Source organism: Ahaetulla prasina, chromosome 16 (genome assembly GCF_028640845.1).
Source record: "Ahaetulla prasina isolate Xishuangbanna chromosome 16, ASM2864084v1, whole genome shotgun sequence".
Taxonomy (NCBI): Eukaryota; Metazoa; Chordata; class Lepidosauria; order Squamata; family Colubridae; genus Ahaetulla; species Ahaetulla prasina.
The window spans coordinates 1,016,107-1,036,248 of record NC_080554.1 but is presented as its reverse complement, the minus strand read 5'-3'; the positions used below and the strand labels follow the sequence as shown (position 1 = coordinate 1,036,248).

At 44.1% G+C, this 20,142-nt stretch overlaps 2 protein-coding genes across 2 annotated transcripts; both read right to left on the bottom strand.

Annotated features, from left to right (window-relative positions):
* Window positions 1-51: 51 nt before the first annotated feature.
* On the bottom strand, window positions 52-8,930 carry LOC131186005 (TBC1 domain family member 13). The gene is made up of 8 exons (XM_058159173.1): window positions 8,776-8,930; window positions 8,364-8,446; window positions 7,782-7,941; window positions 7,204-7,405; window positions 6,031-6,194; window positions 5,172-5,332; window positions 4,567-4,624; window positions 52-3,463 (listed from the first exon to the last, which is right to left on the bottom strand). Exons 1-8 carry the CDS (start codon window positions 8,845-8,847, stop codon window positions 3,398-3,400), a joined length of 966 nt encoding a protein of 321 aa, XP_058015156.1. The 5' UTR covers window positions 8,848-8,930; the 3' UTR covers window positions 52-3,397.
* On the bottom strand, window positions 8,853-18,267 carry LOC131186197 (TBC1 domain family member 13-like). The gene is made up of 9 exons (XM_058159541.1): window positions 18,114-18,267; window positions 16,179-16,252; window positions 13,870-13,910; window positions 13,219-13,280; window positions 10,797-10,896; window positions 10,385-10,467; window positions 9,799-9,958; window positions 9,223-9,424; window positions 8,853-8,875 (listed from the first exon to the last, which is right to left on the bottom strand). Exons 1-9 carry the CDS (start codon window positions 18,134-18,136, stop codon window positions 8,853-8,855), a joined length of 768 nt encoding a protein of 255 aa, XP_058015524.1. The 5' UTR covers window positions 18,137-18,267.
* Between the last annotated feature and the right edge of the window lie 1,875 nt (window positions 18,268-20,142).

Below are 20,142 nucleotides of genomic sequence, written 5' to 3'. Positions count from 1 at the left end.
AATAATATGAGGAGAAAAGTCTATTGAATTCCTTCATCCCTCAAAAGACCAGAAAGTCCAGTCAGGTTTTACAAAGGAGAATATTTATTTAAGAAACAAAAAGAAAAAAAAAAAGAAATTGAGCGATGCTGAAAAGCTAAAGAACGCTCTGGGAACTGATGTGCTGGCTAGAACCAATTTGCTAGTGCAAAACTTTTACACGCATAAAACTTTTACACGTGGGTAGAATCTTTCCCCAGTCAAAAGCTGGTCAAGATTTTGACCAATCCGGCAGAAAAATCACAGATGGTGTTGCCCAAAGGATTGAAAAGCAAAACACAAAAATACCCTGTTTCATATTGGCAACTGCTCTCTATTCAATTAAAAGAATAATTTAAGCAGCACGTATTTCTACTGTTCCCAAAATATAGAACTAAGAAAAAAAATACAGATTGACAAAGAGCTGTAGAGAATTTACTATACAAATTACATATTTCTGAAATCACTCTTGACTCAAGATCCTTCTTACCTATCTCTACGTACTTCACAGGCAACTTTTTTTACCTTATTCTATCTTTTCCCCATCAATTCTTTTTTTTTTACATAATCTTACATGTGATGCTCAAAGCGGGAAGCCAATGTAGGCAGTAGAAATAAAAAAGCTAATATTTCAGAAAGTTGTGGAATATGTAAAAAAATTAAAGAATGAAAGCTAGATTTGCCAGGAGAGCGACATAAAATGGCAGCAAAATTGAGTCGATCCGATCTATTATATCTGCCAAGAAAAGCAAACATATTTATCTCTTTGCGCAAGAGAGCGCTGCCAAAGAGAGTCACAAAAGCATTTTTACACACTAAACTTGGAAGTAACAATAGGCTCAATGATTCTAAGCAGTTTTGTGGGATGGTGTGCATGGGTGTGTAAAAACCTTGACCTACGGTGTGTGCTACCTCAATATGGAAGAAACTGGAATTTTTTATGCACACACACACACACACAAACATTTTTCGTCCCTTCATTGCAACACATTTTAAATATCATAATCCGAACATTTTTTTTTTACATAATCTTACATGTGATGCTCAAAGCGGGAAGCCAATGTAGGCAGTAGAAATAAAAAAGCTAATATTTCAGAAAGTTGTGGAATATGTAAAAAAATTAAAGAATGAAAGCTAGATTTGCCAGGAGAGCGACATAAAATGGCAGCAAAATTGAGTCGATCCGATCTATTATATCTGCCAAGAAAAGCAAACATATTTATCTCTTTGCGCAAGAGAGCGCTGCCAAAGAGAGTCACAAAAGCATTTTTACACACTAAACTTGGAAGTAACAATAGGCTCAATGATTCTAAGCAGTTTTGTGGGATGGTGTGCATGGGTGTGTAAAAACCTTGACCTACGGTGTGTGCTACCTCAATATGGAAGAAACTGGAATTTTTTATGCACACACACACACACACAAACATTTTTCGTCCCTTCATTGCAACACATTTTAAATATCATAATCCGAACATTTTTTTTTTACATTCCATTTAACCGACGGAGAACAATTTTTAGGCCATCCAAAAAAACAGTTGCTACGTATCGCACATCCCATCCGATAAGTGGCTGCCAATCAAAAATTTTTTAAAAAAGAAAAAGAAATTATCCAGCAAAAGATGAAAAAAAAAAAAAGAAGGGTTGAAGACAGCCATCATTTCTGTCTTGCAAGAAACCTAAAACGCATTTTGGGAGAAGAGCAATATTTTTTTTTCTTTTTCTCCTTTCTACTGGGAATGTCAAATGCTAAGCGGCTGTTTCACTGTTTGTGCAAGTTTTGCATTTCTGTGTCTTTTTAAGTTTGTTCTGCGGAAGGAGGCAGGAAACTAAGCTACAGGATTTGGCAGTGGTTATGCTGTATAAAAGCTGTAAGGCTAATTTTCAGGCAGCCTTCAAAAGTGCCCAACATACTCCTTACTATTTCCCTCCATCAAGATAATACGTAATAATGAGGGAACATAATTTTTGAAACTCCATGGTTCCTGCTAATTTTCTTCCTTTTGTAAGAAAGCAAAAATGCATTTCCTGCAGTGAGGTTCCATTAGGGTTACAGTTTATTGACGTATAAATTTAGAAATGTTTTGATACCGTTTCCTGGTTTCTGGTTCCATCATGCATTATCAAAAAAAAGCCATAAAATGGACCCCGGGGATATTTCCTGTTGCAAAATCGGGAGTGGAAGGAAGCAGGAAGGATGACAGAAATAATCTTTCCCACATTGTCCTTGGAAAAAGCAGAATTCTTATTTTAAATCCTCTTTAAGCACAGCATAAAACGTGACGTCTTCGGGGCTGTTTGAAAACGATTTTAAAATGAAAATTCTCCGATTGGCATCAAAACCAAGGAAAAAGGAAGTCTTGCTTTGCTCAGCCACATCGAACCTCTAATTTCCACCTTATATTCAAGATAATAGCATTCCCTCTCCCCCCAAAATCAACAAACCTCACATATTACATTGAATTTAACTAGAGGAAAACGAAAGTTACCTCCTCAAATGTCACAAAAGCCTAATTAGCTTTTGGGAACTCAAACTAATCCAGAATAGCACGTTGTTAACACAGTAAGAGTTCTGAAAAATAATCAAAATTCTTTTTTCATTGCTAGAATAATCACTTTGCGTCCATGTTCCCTTGGAGGGGGGAAAATTCTCCCTGCAAGCAGAAAACTAGCAGAGCAAGACTTCTGCGTTTAAATTATTAGTTATTCTGGCTCGCAGGAAACTCTTTATTGGGCAAGGATAGGCTTTTACCAATTTTTTTGGGGGGGGGAAAATAATTTATCATTCATAGCAGAGCACTGACAAAGCAGAGGCAGTAGGGACACGCAACGGCTGAAAGTCTAAGCTCAGCAGCGAGAGTGTTGTTCTGCGTTTGTACATCCCCATCTAGACAATTCCACGTTTCAGCCATGGAGGAAATAAGTCTACTCTAAGGCAGTAGGTAAGGAGGCCTTTCCAGCAATCGTTCCAAATTTTCTCTTTTCTTTCAAGCTTCCCAGAACAGCTGGCCTCCAAACGAAGGAAGGAAGGAAGGAATCTAACAAAGAAGGCTAAAGATTTGAGAGCGACTGGGAGGAACTTATCCCAACACTACGATGGAGAAGGTTGGTTTTTGGTGGCTTCTTGCAGAAGAAGTTCCCAAAAGGGTTGGTTCTTTCCCATCGAGTCCAATTCCAGGTGGGTCCTGCTTCTTGGGCCACTTCTGGAGGCGCCTTGTAGATCATCTCCTTAAGAGTCCCTTGGCCAAAAAGATGTGGCAAGGAGGAGTCATTTTGGAAGAGAGGAACCGGACGCTGGCCAAGCTAAAGGTGACTTCCTTCAGAGGTGCTTCCCAGAGGAGACAAGCGGCCATCACCTCTGCTGAACCTTTGGATGGGTGAGCTACTTAGACTCCTGAAGATCCTTTGCCGTCTTCAGAATCAGGTGGACATCCGAGATAGGGTAGTCCTGAGCGGGAAAGGAACAATGCCGGCGTCGAATGAGGGAGAAATTCTTACAAATTGCAGGCAGCCCCTTTCTTCAAGAGGGGAGAACCAGAGATGGTATGCAGCCGGTTCGGGGCGAACCGGTAGCGGAAATCGCAGGTGGGCCCGTCCCTCCCCGTTTAGTCATGTTAACGAGGCCAGGTATGTGTGAAAGGCAGGAATGGGTTCTACTTACCTTTAGTACCGGTTTGCATCGTGCCCGCATGCTTCTGTGAAGCTTCGAAGCTTCTGCGCATGCGCAGAAGAGTTTTGATGACGTTTGGGTCAATGGGCAGAGCCTCCCGCCGGTTTTACTACCGGTTCTATAGAACCAGTCCGAACTGGGGCCAACCCAGCACTGGTGGAAGGCGCATGCGCCAGCAAAGCACATGTGCGGAAGGCCGGGCTCATGCGTAGATGTAGTGCGTGCGCTCACATTTGCAAATCGATAGGGAAGGGTAAGTGAATACCAGTCCTGGGGAGAACCACTTATGGACAATGGCCCCAACTCCAAAACACGCTCAGATCTGCAGGTGGCCGCCAGGATCCTTGTCCCCCTTGACTTTTAGGTAGTCCTTGACTTATGACCTTTTGTTTAAACAACCCATTCAAAGTTATAACGGCACAGAAAAAAAACTGACCTAGGGCTGGAACTCACACGGCAGTGAAGGAACCCCCAGAGTCACGGGATCAAAATTTGGGAGTCTTGGCAACCGGCATATGTTGGTAAAGCAATGGGATCTTTGAACAAATGGTCGTAAGTCAAGGACCCCCTGCATTTTTTTCCCCATAGAAGAATAGCAACGTTACATTACAACATACAGTAGAGGATTACAGACAGTTTTTGGCAACTGAAGTCTCAAAAATGGTTAAGTTGGACATCTCGTTTATGACTTTTCTACATAACAAGAAAAAAAAGAAGAGGAGAACCAGTGATAACAATGATTCTGCCCGTTGGTAAGAGCTAGAACAGCTTGTTCAACAAGCCACAGTTAAAACAAAAGCTGGCTTGATGCCAGCACAGCCGTGTCTGAGGCTGTTCTTAGCCAGGAAGAGAAATATTTTGCCTTCCCCTGTTTCCTTTACCTGCAAAAGCCGCATATTTACAGTAAAATCCCCTTCCAGTAGTTGACCCCGAATGAGCCTATAGGATAAAGAGAGAGAGAGAAAAATGGACTTAGCTCGGATCCACTGGGATCCAACAGGAAAGGGATCGAGGAAGGTAAATGCAAGAGGCAGAAATGAAAAAAAAACAAAACCTTTTATTTTTATCAATTTATTTTACTTATATCCCTCCTTTATCATTGTTTATAAATTGTTTATACAATATAAAACATACTTAATGCTCTTTTCTTCCCCTATTTTCCCCACAATGACAACCCCGTGAGGTGGGTTGGGTTGAGAGAGAGGGACTGGCCCAGAGTCACTCAGCTAAAGCAGGACTAGAACTCACCGTCTCCTGGTGATTGGGCCCATCACCAGAGGGCTGTTGTCACCCAGCTGACTTTCATGGCTAAGGTGGGACTAGAACTCACCATCTCCCAGTTTCCAGCCTGGTGCCTGAACCACTAGCTGCCTGGGGAATTTAGAGGAAGCAACTATGTCCCATGGAAAGCAAAGGGGAGAGGTACTCCTCCAAGGTTTGTCTGTTTCCAGGTTGGCTTCTTTAGGATGCGCAGCACTGAACTTACGTCAACATGGCGCAGCAGACGAGCAGGAGGAAGTCGAAGCGACTGTCATCGGCGAAGAGGGAGTCCCAGATGCGAATGACGTCAGGCAGCAGGAACTCCTGGGAGAGCAGCAGGGTTAGCCAGCGGAAGGCAAAGAACTGAGGCTTGATGTTTTGCTCTTGCTGGAAAGAGAAAACGAAACATTGGCACAGTCTACGCTAGAAAAAGTGGGAAGGAGGAGGAAAGCAGCAAGGACTTCTTTTAATAATAATAAAATTATTATTATAAACATTGTAGAGATTATTTTTACATATAGATAGATAGATAGGTGACCAGCCAGCTTTCATGACTAAGGCAGGACTGGAACTCACCGTCTTCTGATGATTGGCCCATAATCATCCAGTTGGTTTTCATGGCTAAGGCGGGACTAGAATTCACCGTCTCCTGCCGATTGGCTCTAAGTTATGGCTAAGGCGGGATGAGAATTCACCGTCTCCTGGCGATTGGCTCTAAGTCATGGGTGTGGGTGGGTGTGTTTGAGCCAATAGGATGAGTTCTAGTCCTGCCTTAGGCACAAAAGATGGTTGAATGACTGAGCCAACCACCAGGAGACAGTGAGTTCTAGTCCCAGCTTAACCATGAAAAATGGCTGGTCAACTCTAGGCCAATCACCAGGAGGTGGCGAGTTCTAGAGTTGGCTTAGGCACAAAAGACGAATGGGTGACTTTGGGCCAGCTGCTCAAATAGATTTATGCACCTCCATGAACCCTGAGCGCCAACAAAGTTGGTCTAAGTGGTGGACGTTCCTGGTTTGGTGGACCACCGTGGACTTTCCCCCTTCAAGTTCCCCAGAGGGCCACTTTCGCAGCAAACGTCTCACCAGCTTCATGTAGAGCTCCCTGTCTTTCTCCTTCAGGATGACGTAAACCTTCTCCATCTTGTAGGTGATCCCACACTGGGAGTCATCCAGGCTCTTGATGAAGTTGTCCCTGATCTCGGACATGAGGTTGGTGAAGCAGAAGAAGGTGTCCGCCTCGGCGTGCTCTGTGCATGGAAAAGGGGACGGTCAGTAAGATGGATTATCCAATGTCTAGATTCAGGGGAGAAAAATCTATCTCTTGATTTTTCCATTATTGGGCAAAAATGATCCTCACTGCTGTTAAGACATGTAATATTAAATACATACTTTCCTTATCAAGTTTTTCTGATATTATTCCTAATAAAAACAATTTATAGGTTTATAATCTATATCTTTCCCTATCAACTTTTCTAACCGGCATATAATTTCTTGAATTCTTCATACCTTACAAAACTGACTACATAGTTCCATCATATGCGTACCGTAGTATTATGTATATATATTAATTATTTTAGTTCCAGAGCTTGCAGAATGTCTGATTTTTGTTTTATATATATATACCTGGAACTCCTATTTTTAGAATAGTTTGTAATATATACATATACATACATACATACATACATACATACATACATACATACATACATACATATATATATATATATATATATATATATATATATATATATAATGTATATATACATATATATATATACTTGTTTCCTGAGGTTTTCGCGGGTGTTTGTATGTAGGTCTTTGGTTATTCAGGTTTTCTCCTGCGTAAAATTGGAAGTGTCTTGGCGACGTTTCAATGAGAAACTTCTAGGAGCACGAAGCAGTAAACACCAGCCTGAAGATGACGAATGAGACTTCGTCGAAACGTTGCCAAGACACTTCCAATTTTACACAGGAGAAACCCCGAACAACCAAAGACCTACATACAAACACCCGTGAAAACCTTAGAAAACATATATATATATATATATATACACTTCCAATTTTACACAGGAGAAACCCAACAACCAAAGACCTACATACAAACACCGTGAAAACCTTAGAAAACATATATATATATATATATATATATATATATATATATATATATATATATATATATATATATATATATAATGTTATCCGTGTTCTCTATCAATCAGAGCCCAAGGTTGCAGGAACCTCTTGCCCCCCCCTTACCTTTCCAAGCGCTATTGGGGTTTGTCGCAAAGGTGTAATAGAGGGGCCCCACAATTTCGTTCATCCCTTGGACGTAGGCAATTCCGGGGTTCAGCTTTGCGTAAATGAACAGGATCCGTTCCACAACTTCCCAGTGGGCTTCTGAGCCATCAGGGAGAACTTCGTATTCGCTCAGCACCGGAGCCTTAAGAGGGGAGCTCACCTGCAAAAAAAACCACACAGAGAAAATGGGGACTGGCATCTTTTATGGGTACAGGAAGTCCTCGGCTTACAAATGTTCATTTAGCGACCGTTTAAAGTTACAACCCAGTCCTAGCACTTACAATCATCACCGCAGCCCCACGGACACCGGATCAAAAGTCCCTTTTCGTACCGTTGTAACTTTGAACACTAAACGAACCGTTTTAAGTCAAGGACCTCCTGTCTATGGGTGTTACGACTGGCTCCAGGCAGTCATCTTATGAGACCACCTCTGATGCGTTCCCCAAAACCAAAACCTGCTTGTTCATCCCCAAAAGCTGGCAGGGGCCCGAGTTTCGCCCCATCCCACAACCTTGTGCCCGGAATTACTCCCTTACATTAGTTACTCCACTCCGGTTCCGTGCCACCGTCTGCGATTTGAGGGTGGTCTGTTCCACCCGCTTGCGAAGGGTCTCAAATTCGTTCTGGGGGTCGAGGATCAACAGACAAGGATACTCTGTCGGGCGCTGGAAGAAAGCCATATCGGGATACAGTCGCCTACAGGTGGGGGGGGGGGGAAAGAAACCGGGTTTCTCAAAGAGAGCCTGTGGTAACTCTGGAGAAGTTGCTTTAAGAGAGGGACGGCTCTGAAGCCATCTCCAACATTTTCTTCTCTATTGAAGCTGACAGCCACGGTTCAAGGACACCCTAGTTTGGGACTAACAAGTTTATGGGTCCCTGGATGTAGGAGATGACCAGGCTGAGCCAATGGAGGCGTCAAATGTGTCACAAGTCCCCACCTGCCCGTAAGAGATCAAAGTCTAGCCCTCTTTGAATGCCCTTCTTATCTCCTGCTCATTTCTTAATGGCCAGTTGGCCAGATTCTTGTAGAGCTTAAGCTGGCAATGAATCTTTATACTTATTTGAACTGCCTGAATCTCCTGATTTTTTTGAAGGGCGATTCCACCATGCTGACCTACCGGACATCCTTGTCGATTTGCAACAGGACTTCGTTGTCCTTGAAGTATGTGTTCCACTGGCTGTTTGGGTTGGGATTCAGCGGCTTTGAAGAAAAAGATTTGGAGAGAAGAGGCAGTCAAAACCAAGCTGAGAGCAGAAACGCAGGTTTTATTTTATTTGTAATTTATATCCTAACTTTATTATTTTTAAAAGTAACTCAAGGGGGCGAACATCTCCAACATGCCTTCCTCCTCCTATTTTCCCCAGAACAACAACCCTGTGAGGTGGGTTGGGCTGAGAGAGTGGGATTGGCCCAGCTGACTGTCACACAAGGCGGGACTAGAAGCCATTGTCTCCTGCTGATTGGCCCAAAGTCACCCAACCCGTTTGCATGCCTAAGATGAGAGTAGAACTAATCAGGGGTGTCCTTACATGGTCCTCCAAGGTGACATCCTCTCTGAAGACTCCGAGTTCAGCTTTAGCTATTCCTGGCTGGATAATCATTTCCTTCAAGAACTGGGCATAAAGTTCCCTTCAAGGAGAGGATGCAGAAGGAGACGGTTGGGGGAAAAAAAACATTCACGTTATCAAACAATTGCACTCCCATCTCCATCAGCGCTGCTAGGTTTCTCAAAAGCATACAGGGCTGAATATTGTTTAGCACAAGACACTTCCAATTTTACACAGGAGAAACCCAACAACCAAAGACCTACATACAAACACCGTGAAAACCTTAGAAAACATATATATATATATATACATATATATATATATATATATATATATATATATATATATATATATATATATATATAATGTTATCCGTGTTCTCTATCAATCAGAGCCCAAGGTTGCAGGAACCTCTTGCCCCCCCCTTACCTTTCCAAGCGCTATTGGGGTTTGTCGCAAAGGTGTAATAGAGGGGCCCCACAATTTCGTTCATCCCTTGGACGTAGGCAATTCCGGGGTTCAGCTTTGCGTAAATGAACAGGATCCGTTCCACAACTTCCCAGTGGGCTTCTGAGCCATCAGGGAGAACTTCGTATTCGCTCAGCACCGGAGCCTTAAGAGGGGAGCTCACCTGCAAAAAAAACCACACAGAGAAAATGGGGACTGGCATCTTTTATGGGTACAGGAAGTCCTCGGCTTACAAATGTTCATTTAGCGACCGTTTAAAGTTACAACCCAGTCCTAGCACTTACAATCATCACCGCAGCCCCACGGACACCGGATCAAAAGTCCCTTTTCGTACCGTTGTAACTTTGAACACTAAACGAACCGTTTTAAGTCAAGGACCTCCTGTCTATGGGTGTTACGACTGGCTCCAGGCAGTCATCTTATGAGACCACCTCTGATCGTTCCCCAAAACCAAAACCTGCTTGTTCATCCCCAAAGCTGGCAGGGGCCCGAGTTTCGCCCCATCCCACAACCTTGTGCCCGGAATTACTCCCTTACATTAGTTACTCCACTCCGGTTCCGTGCCACCGTCTGCGATTTGAGGGTGGTCTGTTCCACCCGCTTGCGAAGGGTCTCAAATTCGTTCTGGGGGTCGAGGATCAACAGACAAGGATACTCTGTCGGGCGCTGGAAGAAAGCCATATCGGGATACAGTCGCCTACAGGTGGGGGGGGGGGGAAAGAAACCGGGTTTCTCAAAGAGAGCCTGTGGTAACTCTGGAGAAGTTGCTTTAAGAGAGGGACGGCTCTGAAGCCATCTCCAACATTTTCTTCTCTATTGAAGCTGACAGCCATGGTTCAAGGACACCCTAGTTTGGGACTAACAAGTTTATGGGTCCCTGGATGTAGGAGATGACCAGGCTGAGCCAATGGAGGCGTCAAATGTGTCACAAGTCCCCACCTGCCCGTAAGAGATCAAAGTCTAGCCCTCTTTGAATGCCCTTCTTATCTCCTGCTCATTTCCCTTAATGGCCAGTTGGCCAGATTCTTGTAGAGAGCTTAAGCTGGCAATGAATCTTTATACTTATTTGAACTGCCTGAATCTCCTGATTTTTTTGAAGGGCGATTCCACCATGCTGACCTACCGGACATCCTTGTCGATTTGCAACAGGACTTCGTTGTCCTTGAAGTATGTGTTCCACTGGCTGTTTGGGTTGGGATTCAGCGGCTTTGAAGAAAAAGATTTGGAGAGAAGAGGCAGTCAAAACCAAGCTGAGAGCAGAAACGCAGGTTTTATTTTATTTGTAATTTATATCCTAACTTTATTATTTTTAAAAGTAACTCAAGGGGGCGAACATCTCCAACATGCCTTCCTCCTCCTATTTTCCCCAGAACAACAACCCTGTGAGGTGGGTTGGGCTGAGAGAGTGGGATTGGCCCAGCTGACTGTCACACAAGGCGGGACTAGAAGCCATTGTCTCCTGCTGATTGGCCCAAAGTCACCCAACCCGTTTGCATGCCTAAGATGAGAGTAGAACTAATCAGGGGTGTCCTTACATGGTCCTCCAAGGTGACATCCTCTCTGAAGACTCCGAGTTCAGCTTTAGCTATTCCTGGCTGGATAATCATTTCCTTCAAGAACTGGGCATAAAGTTCCCTTCAAGGAGAGGATGCAGAAGGAGACGGTTGGGGGAAAAAAAACATTCACGTTATCAAACAATTGCACTCCCATCTCCATCAGCGCTGCTAGGTTTCTCAAAAGCATACAGGGCTGAATATTGTTTAGCACAAGACACACCGTCTCCATTGTTTCAAACACACCTAACAAATGAAGGGAGGGAGGGAGGGGAAAAAAGGAAGGAAGGAGAAAGAAGAGAGGGAGGGAGAGGGAGGGAAGGAAGAAGAAGAGAGGGAGGGAGAGGGAGGGAAGAAAGGAAGGAAAAAAGAGAGGAAGGAAGGAGAAATGGGGTGAATTGGTTAGATTCACACAACATGCTACAGAAGGTGAAAATGGGAGGTCTTAGCTCTGTCTTAGCAAGTTGTGTGAAGCAGCTCATTTCTCTGACCCAGAACACAGGGGAACCTAATACAGATGCCTTTATCACACCCACATTTCAGAAGTTGTACGAAGCCACATCCTGAGCTTTAGCGCAATATCGGAAACTACAGCCTTGGACGTCAAATCTGAAATTATTTCGGCGTATATATTTTGGACGTATATTCAGATTCCTTGAGCGATTTCCAGAATGATTTTTTGTTGTTGTTGTTTTTTGGCAAATACAACGAAGTCCTTAAAGTGATTTTCCAGGGAAAATACAAAAATACACTCAACAGTTCTGAAACTCCATGCATTATTAAGAAGCAAGACCAATTTGCGATTTGATCTCTGCTTTTAAAGTACTATGCGGTCACTGCTTTTAATCGATTTCCATTGGAAAAGGCCATCGATGGCTACTCGGAAGCAACATCTACAAATCTGGCCAAGCAGAATACTTAAGAACACGACCCGAGTTTTAAATTTTTGGTGTAATTTCTTTAACTGCTAAAAAGCACCGTCTTCACAGACCCCAAAATAGCTCGTTGTAGCCATTTGGCTTTCTAAACCAAAACACCCCAACCAGCAACGTGGAAATAAAATTTGCATCAACAATGTCATCTTCAATCACAAGTTTTTTAAATACATCTCAAATTATACTTTTGCACTTTCCCTTCTATGTCATGTCTGCATCATTTTTCCAACTTAAGTCAACTTAAAATGGTGTTTCTCAATCTTGGTGGCTGTAAGATGAGTGGACTTCAATTCCCAGAATTCTCCAGCCAGCCTTTGGAGAACTGAAATCCACCCATTTTACAGTCACCAAGGTTGAGAAACACGGACTTAAAAGTTTTAAAAATTGGATAGAAAGTGTTAGCGCAGCTTCTGTTGAGTCATCAGCCCTGCAGTTTACTTAATCTATAGGGGGAGGAAACAATTTAAAATCTATAGGAAGAAAAAAAAATGCTTTTAATTGATTAATTGATTGGGTGTGTGTGTCAAATCAGCCTCAACTTTAACTGACCACATAACAAATCTTCTTTGTTTTGGTTTTGTTAAAACTCACTAAAAAAAATCCAGACGGACATGCAAGCTTTTAAGTCATTAAAATCAGTTCATTTTAAATAATTTTAAAATTAATTAATTATAAAATTAATTTTAAATTATGAGTCGACTCAAACCTCTGGCAGAAAGGTGAAAAAGCAATAGAAATTTAATTTTTTTTTTAAAAAAAAAATCCACTTAGGCAGCTAAAATGCTGGCACTGCTTGCTGCTTCACAGTTGAATTCTCAGCAATAACAAGAAACTGTCAGGCATGAAGAATCAGGACAACACCTTAAATTCCAGTTAAACTGATTTATTGCTCACAGGAATCTATGCAATGAACGGTCAGCTGAATTGGCATTAGATGACACATTCCCATTCCCGCAGTTGTTCTTCATATGTTTTAGCCCCCAGCCCCCTACTCATCTTGGTTGCTCTTCTCTGCACTCCTTCTAGAGTCTCAACATCTTTTTTATATTGCAGTGACCAAAACTGGATGCAGAATTCCAAGTGTGGCCTTACCAAGGCATTATAAACTGATATTAATACTTCACGTGAGCTTGATTCTATCCCTCTGTTTGTGGAGCCTGGGTTTTTTGGCAGCTGCAGCAAACTGCAATTAACGGAATTCGAGAGAGATTGGATTTAGACCAGCGGTGTCCAAACTTGGTCCCTTTAAGACTTGTGGACTTCAACTCCCAGAGTTCCTCAGCCAGCTTTGCTGGCTGAGGGACTGGGAGTTGAAGTCCACAAGTCTTAAAGGGACCAAGTTTGGACACCCCTGATTTAGACTGTTTGTGGCCACATACGGACTCCACTCCCTGCTTCTTCCTGTCTTTCTCCTCTGGGGATGCTCTGATTTTCCGTGCCATGAAGAGAACTCCAACGGTTCAACGTACCTTTGCTTTCTCAGCTGGGAATTCCAACCACCCCTTTCCACAGGAAGGTAGTTTAAGAGGATCTGCAAAAGGCAAAGAGGGAAAAGAATTTGCATGGGGGGAAAAATTAATTCTGAATTCCTCAGTTTGCTAACCTGCCTTTCCCCAGCCCAGGGCACGAACTCTTCTTTATTTAATACAGGGAGTCCTCGAATTGCAAGCATTCCTCTAGTGACCAAAGGTACGACGGCACTGAAAAAAAGGGACTTACGACCGTTTTTCACACTTACGACCGCTGCAGCATCCCCAGGGTCATCTGATCAAAAATTCAGACGCTTGGCAAAGGCTTCATACTTATGACGACTGCAGTGTCCCGGGATCACGCGATCCCCTTTGCAACCGAGGAAGCCAGATTCACTTAAGGACCATGCGACTGACTTAACAACTGTAGTGATTCAGTTGACAGCCCTGGCAAGGAAGGTTGTATAATGGGCAAAACTCATTTAACAGCCGCTTTGATTAACGAGAGAAATTTCTCAAATGGTTACTGGAGAAATGGTTGTAAATCGAGAACTACCTGGACGATAAAACAGATTTAAAACACGGTAATGCAAAGTTGGAGTAAAATGAGCAGGTGGAGCAGGTGATGCTGTTTGGTCAGGAGGGCCTTACCTTCCAACAGAGACAGCGTAAGCCACCTTCGAAGGGAATCCCTGTGGAAGGAATGGAAGAATCAGGGGATTAAATGCCAGTCCCTTTCAACACGGCCGCCTCAGGAGGATTAAGAGGCGAGATGAACATTTTATTGGTAACTGCACCTCAAAGAGAACTCAGTGAAGCTGGAGGAGGTTCAGACGACAACTAAGTTGGTCCAGGGGCTGGGCTGGAGCAGGTTCCCTGATAAGAAAGCTTATGATGGTGGTGGTAGGGGGGCTTTCTGGTCTAGAAAGGGGCGAAGGAGAGGAGCAGAGGTGGGTTTCAGCAGGTTCTGACCAGTTCTGGAGAAACGTTAGCGGAAATTTTGAGTGATTTGGAGAACCGGTAAATACCATCTCTGACTGGCCCTGCCCCCCTCTATTCTCTGCCTCCCGAATCCCAGCTGATCAGGAGGGAATGGGGATTTTGCAGTATCCTTCCCCTGTCGTGCCCACCAAGCCATGCCACGCCCACAGAACCAGTAGTAAAAAAATTTGATCCCACCACCGGAGAGGAGAATATGACGATGGGGGCGCCCAATATTATCCACGGCAGGGATGAAGTGGACAAGGAGAAGCTGCTCAAAATACTAGAACTGGAGGCCACCCAGTGAGTGAAATCTTGGAAGAACCCAGACAAGCCAAAGAAAGTAGACATTTTTATGCAATGCGTAATTCAGCTTTGGGACTGGCTATCTTGAGATGGGGTGCTGGACTCAAAACAAAAGCTGGAGCCATTTATGGACATCCTGGGATGAAGAGCAGCGGAGGCCACCTCTGAAGGCCACCTGCTGGGAGAATGAGTCACTGTGAGAACAGATGGCTGGACTGGCTGGGGCAGGTCCTCCCCCTCTTCTCTTCTTCTTCCTCCCCCTTCTCCTCTTCCTTCACTTTCTCCTCTTCTTCATCCTCCTCCTCTTGCTTCTCCTCCTTCCCCTCCCTCATTGTCATCATCTTCCTTCCCATCATCTGCTGGGAGACTTTGTGAGCTTCCATGGGCAGTCAGTGGGTCACGGTGAGAACAGATGGCTGGACTGGATGGTCCAGAAGTCCAACCCAGCAGGTTCTGGCTCATGTTCTCAAACCAATTTCCACTCCTTCCACGCATTCCCTTTACGCACACAATGGTGCAGTGAGAAGCATAGAATTAGAGGCTTGATGGCTTTAAAGAGAGTCATCATTAGATACAATTTTTTAACTAGATCCTCATAATCCAATCTAAAGACGTGACAGCCACACTACACAAGTGCCTTTCTACATCTGAAAAATGGACTTGCTGCATAGGGCATTTTTAAGCTTGCAAGAACATTTTCTGTTAAATATTTATAGAGGTGGTAATTCAGTGACCTTTGGCCTTTAAACACCGGTTGGCAGAGGACTGTCAAACCCTACTTGGGAATTTCATGGCAAAAAGGGGGAGAAAATTTGTTTTTATACAGGAACTGGATTTTTTTGGGGGGGGGGAGGGAAACTAATACTACAGTAATTGCAACGAATTGCATTGGGTAAATATTTGCTTCAATGATTCAGTATTAGAAGAGTTCAAACAATCGTATTTCAGCAGTAATAAATGAGCTGCAAAAAGTGGAGACTTAGGAAAGAATAAAAGAAAAAGAATAAAAGATGTCTTCTCTTCTATCGATGTCTTTGATTTAAGAACTGGGGGAGACAATGAAAATATCATGGCTTGCAAGAAAAAAGGGACAGTACCACTTTGTACTGCTTTGGTAACGCCACACTTGGGACACTGCTTCCAGTTTTGGTTATGATGTTGAGAGTCTACAAAATTCAGAGAAGAGCAACAAAGACGATAAGGAGTCTGGAGGTGTATGATGAACGGTTGCAGGAATAGGGTAGGTCTATCAAAAAGGAGGACTAGGAGTGACATGACAGCGATGTTCCTTGCTGCCACAAGGAAGAGGGGGTCAAGCTATTCTCCAAAGCCCCTGAAGGCAGGAGAGGAGGCAAGGGGTGGAAATTAAGCAAGGAGAGAAGCAACCTAGAATCAAGGAGAAGTTTCCTGACAGTAAGAACAATTAATCAACAGCTTGGAATGGCTTGCCTCCAGAGGTTGCTCCATCGCTGGAGGATTTTAAGGGTTTTAAGAAGAGATTTGCCCGGAATAGTATAAGGTTCCTGTCTTGAGCAGGGGGTTGGACTAGAAGACCTCCAAGGTCCCTTCCAGCCCTATGATTTTATCTTAACATTTCTCAGTGGAAACTCCCTTCTCTTAACCAGCTTTCTGTGCAAATTTTGCAAGGCTAAGCCGCTGCCCTGTCTCCTTACCGTTGAAACAAAATTCTCGCAGCTTTTGCAGAACTATGTTGGGCTCATTCAGGATCTCTTCAAAGTCTGCAATTCTACAGGAAACACAACCCAGACGAAGCTGTTAGCCCACCTCACACACTGAAACCACAAAAGATTCTGTCTTGCCTAAAAAGCAACCTGGAACCTGCAGGCTGGCGAAGCAATATGGGGCACAGCACTTTCTTAGCTCAGATGCATATAAAGTTTCTTCAGGGTGGGATAAAACCCAGAAGCCCAAAATACGAGCGTGCAACATTATTCGTATTCCCTGCCACAAGGCCGCATGGAAGCTAACTGAAAAAACCCGCAGTATTCTGATAAGGGCTTTTATCTGAGTTTAAACCAAGTTTGAGGGCAAAAAAACCCGCCTGAATTGTCTTATCAGCGACAGCTGCAACGGTCCCAGTGTCTCCCCAGATCTATACAGGTAGTCCTCGACTTACAACCACAACTGAGCTCAAAATCCATATTGCTAAGTACGACATTGGTTAAATGAGTTTTGCCCCCATTTTACCTTTCCTGCCAGCTGTTTAGTGAATCTTTGCAGTCATTAAGTGAGTCACATGGTTGTTGAGCGAACCTGACTTCCGTATTGGCTTTGCTTGTCAGAAGATCTCAGGGTCTTGAGACACAGCAGTGGTCACAATATGAGCCAATATAATCTGAATTTTGATCATGAGAACATGGGGAATGGTGCAAAGGTCGTAACTGTGAAAAATGGTCGTCACTTATCACTAAATAAACTGTTGTAGATCGAGGACTGCCTGTATTTCTCAACTAAGTTCCCCCCCTCTCCTCCAGGCATGTATTGGGACAACTGATCTGACTAGCACCTGGTTAGAAAACCGGTATCCTAGATGTTTAGGATACCTAGAAGTATAGTTGAAGAAAAAAAAGCAACTTTCCCCCTGCCTCAAATCGGAAATTATCATCTTCTGGCTCTTTGGCCTTCTTAAAACTCTGGCCAAATAGAAATTTACTTTTTGAGGGAGCACCCAAAGAAACGCAAGAGCATTCTTGTGCTAAAAACTCAAGTTTTCTACCGTAAAAATCTATATACGCTTTTGTTTAGGTGACCATGGATTTTGTTTGGAAATGTTTCACTAACGTACTAATGTAAAAATCCCTATAAAAGCCTCTTTTATTCCAGATGATATCCCTTCAAGAGGGGGAAATCCACCATCAGTTAACTTCCCGCGCCAGCAGGAGAAACAGGGAAATTTGGAAAGGAAATAATCAGAGTTTTGTTTTTGTCTCTCTCTCTCTCTGTGTTTTTTTAAACGATCAGCAAAGAGCTGGTTTGTGCCCACCACACCATTCGCACAGTTCGTTCTACAACTGTAGTAAACTGAGGAGTAGCAAGGGTTTAATTTCGGGGGTGGGGTGGGTGGGGAGAGAAATGGGGAATGCGTAAATGCGTAAAATGGGGACACGTAAAAGCTTCCTTTTTCTTTGATACATTGTTGCTTTTAGTTGGACACAAAAAAAAAAGGGAAAAGCAACCAAAAGAATGGGAGAGAGAACAAAAGGAACCCGAGAGCCGGTTGCCAACAGCCTACTACACAAACACACAAATACAAACACACGGAGGAGGTTGTCTTTTCAGAGTCGCGCCCGGTAGCTCCATCATCGCCCTCGGGCCAAGGGAAAAAGGCGATCCGTTAGAGAGGCAGGGAAGCCGCCCAGGGAAGGAGGCGAGCTGGCCGGGGTCGTCGGCATCCGCCCCCCCAAAGGCGTGCTTCCCTCCCCCTCCAGGGTCCAAAGCCCGCCTGCCCTTCCCTCCTGCCCCCCCCAGCCCCAAATGGGAACGGAGGAGGGCGATGCAAGCCCCGGGGGGGTTTTTTTTTTGCAAGGCTCCCGCGGGGAAAGGTGGGCCGGGGTCCCCCTTTGGCATCCCCTGCGGGGGCTCCTTACCTGCTCCGGTGCAGGCGCGACATGATGCGGGGACCGGCTCGGACCCTCCCGCCGCTTCTCCCGGGCGCTCCGGCGCGCCGCCGGGAGGACTAAATGGCGGAGGCGGAGGAAGAGGAGGAGGAGCTGGGCTGCCCGCCGGCCCGACTTGCGGCTCGCCCTGCCTCCCTCCTCTCCCTCCTCCCGGGCGGGCGGGCGGGACTCCAGAGCCCATGAGTCCCCGCTGACCACCCTACACTCCAAGGCCTGCGCTCCACAATCAGCAGTCCCAGCTGTCTGGGTGGGTTGGTAGGAGCCTCGGCTCCGTGGCCCATGATCCACAGCTGGCAAAGCACCCACTGTCTTGGGGGGAAGTTGGACTCTGTAACAGTAACAGAGTTGGAAGGGACCTTGGAGGTCATCTAGTCCAACCCCCTGCTCAGGCAGGATATTCTAGGGATACCAACTGCCGAACTGCCAACCTTTCTGATCCACAAGCTCTGTGTTTTAGCCAGTGAGCCACCTAAGCCAGCACAGATTTTTTTCCCCCCTGGGGGTCAAGACTCTGAGGCCTATGCTCCACAACTGGCAAAGTTCCTGCTGTCTTTGCAGAGTCTGAAAAGCACATTACTGTGCTCCACAGCCAGCAACATCTCTTTTCTGGTGGCCAGGTCTCCAGGGTTCCAGTCCAGAACTTAGATTACAATTCCCATCCTCTCCGCTGGACTCCCCCAGCAACCATGAGCCACAATGCAGATTATGATTAACTATGATTCTCAAGCCATCATTGTTGGGTTTAAACTGTACATTGAGTTACATGTCAACAAGCCATTGTTACAGATAAGCGTGATGGCCAATTTGACTTTGTGAATCATCCTAAAATATTACAAGCAATTTTTATTGGAGGAGAAGTAAGTGTTTCCTTTTAAATGATAAAACAAAAAGAGGCAGGACTTTTTGAGTGGGGATAATGGGATGAGTCTAGCCACCCCAGATGGATGGGGAACTCTATTTGGAGATCACTGCTAAAGGGGAATGAGGACTCTCCCTGGACCCCCGTGATCTTCGATTAGCATCTAGCATCTTCTTTGAGGAACAAGGAAAGCAATTTCCAATTTACATATTGTATAAGATGCTTAACAATTTATATATTAATTATACATTATACTTCATATGCACAATACAATTGTTGACAATTAATATGGCTGCAGGCTCTGTTTCCATTGCTTTTTGTACACTAGGAATTGTGTCTGCTAATACTGATCATTAATATAATACTATCTATTATGCGTTAAGGCCCCATAGAGGCAAATATGCAAAATAGCTTGCGGTTGGCTAAGACATTTACAGCAGCTGTGTTTTTAGTCATATTTTTATATTATTTTATGTTGTTTGTAAACATGCCTAGAGTCACTTCGGTGAGATGGATAGTGTAAAAATTTGATAAATGAATAAAATATCACATGGCTAAAATATATATGTTTGAATTTATATATCTTGTATATATGTAAATGTTTGTAAGAACGCTTATCTATCTATCTATCTATTTATCTATCTATCTCTTTCCATCCATCCATCTAGATATTTATTTTATCCATGTCTTCTGTATAGTAATTGATCTAGCCCTCCATTCTATCCATGTCTATCTATTCTGTATCTATCAATCAATCTATCCATTCAGTGCCTTGTCTGTCTGTCTGTGCTGTCGCCCAAAATCTACCCCTCCATACATTTGAAGGAGGAAACGCTTGAAGAAACTCTTGTAAAGTGGGATCAAGCAAAAGATACCTGGACTACTGCAATGTGCCTTAGGCAGGGCTGCCCTTGAAGACTGCTCAGACGGGGTCATGGGTGCAAAATGCAGCCTTGTCAGGGCAGATGGGGGCGTCTGACCACATGGGCTCACTTTCTCCTCCCCTTAAGAAGAAAAAAAAAACACCCTCTTTTCTCTTGAGCATAAATAAGAGGTGGGGAGGGGATTGCCTACCACAATCCTGAGGCTACCTTCCTTCCCTTGTAGGCGGCACCAGGTTTCTCTAGCAGCACCTGGTGG

What these genes read in the sequence shown, in the direction of transcription:
- LOC131186005 (XM_058159173.1), bottom strand. Translation starts at nt 8,847, where the DNA reads ATGATTATCCAGCCAGGAATAGCTAAAGCTGAACTCGGAGTCTTCAGA. An exon ending in CCCCAATAGCGCTTGGAAAG is followed by an intron (nt 6,195 to 7,203) that starts GTAAGGGGGGGG and finishes TTCCATGCACAG; the next exon opens with AGCACGCCGAGGCGGACACC. An exon ending in GGGAGCTCTACATGAAGCTG is followed by an intron (nt 5,333 to 6,030) that starts GTGAGACGTTTG and finishes TTCTCTTTCCAG; the next exon opens with CAAGAGCAAAACATCAAGCC.
- LOC131186197 (XM_058159541.1), bottom strand. Translation starts at nt 18,136, where the DNA reads ATGTCGCGCCTGCACCGGAGCAG. An exon ending in TCGCGCCTGCACCGGAGCAG is followed by an intron (nt 16,253 to 18,113) that starts GTAAGGAGCCCC and finishes TGTTTCCTGTAG; the next exon opens with AATTGCAGACTTTGAAGAGA. An exon ending in ACCGGAGTGGAGTAACTAAT is followed by an intron (nt 9,425 to 9,798) that starts GTAAGGGAGTAA and finishes TTTTTTTTGCAG; the next exon opens with GTGAGCTCCCCTCTTAAGGC.